General features: G+C 42.1%; 1 protein-coding gene across 2 annotated transcripts in view; it reads left to right on the forward strand.

The window, feature by feature from the left end:
* Nucleotides 1–906: 906 nt before the first annotated feature.
* The window catches only part of pde5ab (phosphodiesterase 5A, cGMP-specific, b), a 202,325-nt gene continuing 198,528 nt past the window's right edge, over nucleotides 907–4,703 (forward strand). For both annotated transcript variants that reach the window (XM_050066938.1, XM_050066939.1), the window contains exon 1: nucleotides 907–1,171. In XM_050066938.1, coding sequence (XP_049922895.1) covers nucleotides 1,074–1,171 — 98 coding nt within the window. In that variant the 5' untranslated portion in view covers nucleotides 907–1,073. The remainder of the gene's footprint in view (nucleotides 1,172–4,703) is intronic.

Consider the following 4,703-nt stretch of genomic DNA (forward strand, 5'->3'; position numbering starts at 1 on the left):
TTCAAAACCAGGCGTACTTCCAGGTTGCTTGTGGAGGACAAGTCTGACAAATAGGATGCCACAGGAATGAGTCCTAAAACCCAGAAATGAGAATGAATGAAATGTGTTTTAATTATGAAATTACATTTATCATATAAATACATATAACTTGTATTGCGAGTGATTAAAGTTAGTAGGTAAATTGTTGTACTTGATCCCAATTAAGGGTCAACCACAGATCTTTTTATGGGCTGCCCCTTGGCCTTGGGACAGGGTCATCTGTATCAGATGGGCCTGATTGTTGAGAGAGGCTTTTTGTCGAGGGAACCAGTACAGAGCTAACGTTTGCGTCGGCCTGCAGTAAAATGTAATTCCTGGGGCACTCTATATAGAATATATGGTGCTGCATTATGGGAACTGTAGGATCCAGTGGTTTTGGAACTTGAGGCAGACTGTAAGCCTGGATATCTCCCCCTCTGATGTGTTGATTTAAACCATACTTAAAAAAAATCTGTCTCATGTGAGTCCACCAAATTTTTGAAAGTGTGATACTAAATGACTGGAGTGACCCTTTAATATCCGCAGTTCAAAATTGTTTCCTCAAGAAATAACATTTACATAGCCTGTCACTACAATAAAGTGCATGGAATTAGAAAAAAAAATCAAACAACAACCGTTTTTTTTTTACTGTACATCTTTAGTTTTCAATGGCAATCTATGTCTATAGTGACCTATAATGTTTATTATTTAATTCATTAAATTAATGTTGCTGGTAATAAAGTAATAGTGGTAACACAGGTGAGAAAGAGGAGGCACCTATTGCTGCTCTCTCTCTCTCTCTCTCTCTCTCTCTCTCTCTCTCTCTCTCTCTCTCTCTCTCAGTGGTCGCTTCACCATGTAGGAAACGCACAGTCAACGCTTTATTATCCGCTCGCACCGACCGACCGGTCCCCGACAGAGCAGCTCTCTCCTCGAGCCGCTCTTTCTTTCTTACTCTCTCTCTGTCCTCCTGCATATACATTATTCGGTACCGTGTACAGATGTAGACGGTAACCGGAGCTCACAGTGGGAGACTCTGTTGTCACGTTTGCGCCATGGAGGACTGCTCTTCTCCGGAAACCGAAAGGATGGAAGCGTGGCTGGACGACCACTTGGAGTTCACCCATTCCTACTTTATCAGGAAGGCGTCAAGGTAAAAGGAGGGGGGTGGGGCTGTCACTCAGTGAGAACAGTAAAACTGATTTACTTTGTTTCTGTGCAGCCTCATGAATGTGACTGTACTTTACAGTGGGAATCTCTGCTCAGTTTGCTTTTGTGTGCAGCCTCACAGCCAATCAAGAACAGTTTCATTTCCTTTTTTTCAATATAATTTTTATTAGGCATTACTTTACCTCTGTATGAAGGACAGGAAGGCTATAAACCCTTCCCTGATCATATCTAACAGTTAACCCAGCCTGTCCTGCACAAGTGACTGTGGCTCTTTCAGGTGCACTGTGACCTGGAAATGTTGTGTCCCTGCTCAGGTAGAGCTGCTGTAATGTACTGTGATTGTCATGGTGTCCACTCACAGCTCAGCTCTTTTTCATTTCAACACCCACTCCACAATCAGTAACGGCTCTGAGAGTTGTAGGGTCCTTAAATGATTAACTTTTACTGCTGCCAATGATTCTGTTAAATGCTCAGCATGTGCTGCTGAAGAGGTTCTTGGTGATAATTATACAAGCACTTAACATAGATGCCCTGTGCTTCGAATTAAAGGGGAACTATGCTCAATTTCAAAATTCATTAATGTTATTCCTATGGTCTGTGACTGTCCAAAATATGAGTAAACATGACTCACTACCAAACCTAGCGTGCTAAAACTTAAATTTGTGACGTGTTAAGTCCAGAGCTGCTCCATAGACAATAAATGGTGAAAGGTGTTCTAGATCAGTGGTTCCCAACCGATGGGTCACGGTCCAAAACTGGGTCAGGGTTCCATTCTGATTGGACCACAAGTGCTGAATTTTCCAGTTTTTTAAAAACCAGGGATGCACAATAATACCGGAACGCCATTGCTATTGGTTGATACTGGCTTTAAAATAAAATATCAGAATCACCCAACATGCTTTGTCTTTGCACAATGAATGAATATTACATAAATTGAAAAGCATTGTATTTCATGTCTCCATCTGCTGGTGGGCCATCATGATAAGAGTATGCATATATAATATGATGTTAATTCCACTTCAGAAGACACTTGATGATGGGGAAAAAGTGGATATATCAATATGGGTATTGGTTATTAGTCAAATGCGTTGTTGCATATCAGCATACCAGATATTGGCAAAAAAATCCAATACTGTGCATCCCTAGTAAAAACACACTTTATTTTGAAATACAGTGAATTTTTGGCACAGAGATTTTATTTTGAAGTGCTGTCTCCTGCTGTAGAGTGAGTGACTAACAGACAGCTACCTGACAGAGACAGAAAACTAGCTTGACAACATGACAAAACACAAATATGATTAGGGATGCACCGAAATGAAAATTTAAACGCTTGGCCGAATACCGAGTACCGAGTACCGAGTACTGAATACCAAATACCGAATACCGTTGTTTAGTTTTTCATTAGTTTTTGCAGACAAACCCCCTCCAGATTAGTGATGTCACGGTACCAAAATTGGGACCCACTGTATGATACCAGTGAAAATATCATGGTTCTGAGTAGTATCACGATACCATAACAAAAATTAGGCAGATGTGCCTTTTGTCATTTATAAAAAGATAAATCACTTTTCTATAATACATCAATGATATTTCAATGGAATAAATTACTTATTGACTTATTCATACTTCAAAAACAGCATCAATAAGTGATTAACATAGGGGGGATCAAAATAAAATAAATAAATAAAATAAAAATCAACCAGCCACCCTCCTCCCCTGACAAGTAAAGAACAGTCCCTTCATAAGTAAAGAACAGTCCCTAAAGTGCGCTAAGGTTTGCGGACCATTACCTGCCACAAAGAGAGAAATGTGAACGGCTCGTTTCTCCTCTGACACACCACATACCTGTGTGCTGCCACAGCTCGGCTGTTCAGGTATTTCTGGGCAGTCATGAAATCGACAAAGAGGAAAATATTGGACCTGGAGCCGGACTTCTCCGTCGCCGGTAAGCCGTTATCTTGCGCCGCGGAGCACTATGGCTGCCATATTAGACAGGAATACGTATTCCTGTCTGTGTCTGTGACCCCTGTTCAACCCACAACTGGCGGGATTCGTCTTTCGTTTCTACTGCTGGTTAAAATCTGTACAGCAGGGCGTGCTCCTGAATGATTTCTTTTGCTTGCACAGAACTATTTTTAGTCGCAAATGCGAGTCCGGTGACGGACGGAGTAAAATATCGCCACACTGCCGACACCGCAAGCTGTTTGATTGTGTTATCAAAACAGGCCGCTATTATTCGGCCTTGCTTTTCACTTATTCCACCGAATACCGAATGTGTGTTTTTGTGCAATATTCGGCCGAATATATTTGGTTACCGAATATTCGGTGCATCCCTAAATATAATACTGAACATATTAAACTTTTGAACCTTGAACTAATGACTAAGGAGAAAAATGGACCCTGTGGTTGGACCAGTTGGGATCCACTGCTCTAGATGACACTGATACCCCTTTCCCAACAAGATGGAACTGGTTCCATTCCAGTTCCTGCACCTAATTTTTAATCATTCAGAGCATTTCAGTCAAAAATAAATTGGTTCACAACCCAGAAAGTTGGTTCTCATCTGGAATAAAAAAGCAGGTATTTCCTTGACCTGAAGTCAATCAAACAATCAGTTTTATTTATAAAGCCCAGTATCACAAATCACAATTTGCCTTACAGGGCTTTACAGCATACGACATCCCTCTGTCCTTATGACCCTCGCAGCGGATAAGGAAAAACTCCCCAAAAAACCCCCTTTAACGGGGGGAAAAAATGGTAGAAACCTCAGGAAGAGCAAATGAGGAGGGATCCCTCTTCCAGGACGGACAGACGTGCAATAGATGTTGTACAGAACAGATCAACATAATAACTTAACAGTAATGAAGTGAAGTGAAGTGCGAACCTTAATACATCAGTGGGCATAACATATTCTACAGGTTGGAAAGAGAGGGTGGAGAAGTCTAGTGAGGAATAGAAAAATAAATAAAAAAGAGCGTGCAGTGGTTTCATTAATAGTCGGTTCATGCTTGTTTTCTTGGGACAAACAAATACCTCTACCAATGGAAAAAAAAGTTTGCAGGTAATCTACTATTGTTAACTTCTGTTGTGCATTGTGCAAGGCCCTTTGTTGATGACACATCCTGGATTACTATGGTGTTGAAAAGGGGTATGAGAGGGGCATGAGAGCACCCATGGGAATGTTCTGAGACGTTGCGAAGCAAACTTGTTTATTTTTGTTGTCATTTTCAGCTGTAACTGCAACATTTAAAGACTTAGGGCTCTAGTTTTCCGGCGCAGCGCAGGGTGGCGAAGCCCGTGCAGAGCTAGTTTCGAGCAGCGCAACCTGAGGCGCGCTCAGTTTGGTAGTTTGGCAGACCGAGGTGCGCTGAGATGGGTGTGGCGGCGCAGCAGGGGGAGGTGTCGACACATCCAGCTTGGCGCAGTGACAGTTTCGTGCCAAAAGGCTTTGCCGAAGGTGCGCTAAAAGCTCGCCAGCTGAAACCATGTCTACTGTCAGCGCAGGCGGAGCGCAG

Source organism: Epinephelus moara, chromosome 17 (genome assembly GCF_006386435.1).
Source record: "Epinephelus moara isolate mb chromosome 17, YSFRI_EMoa_1.0, whole genome shotgun sequence".
In the NCBI taxonomy this organism is placed as follows: domain Eukaryota; kingdom Metazoa; phylum Chordata; class Actinopteri; order Perciformes; family Serranidae; genus Epinephelus; species Epinephelus moara.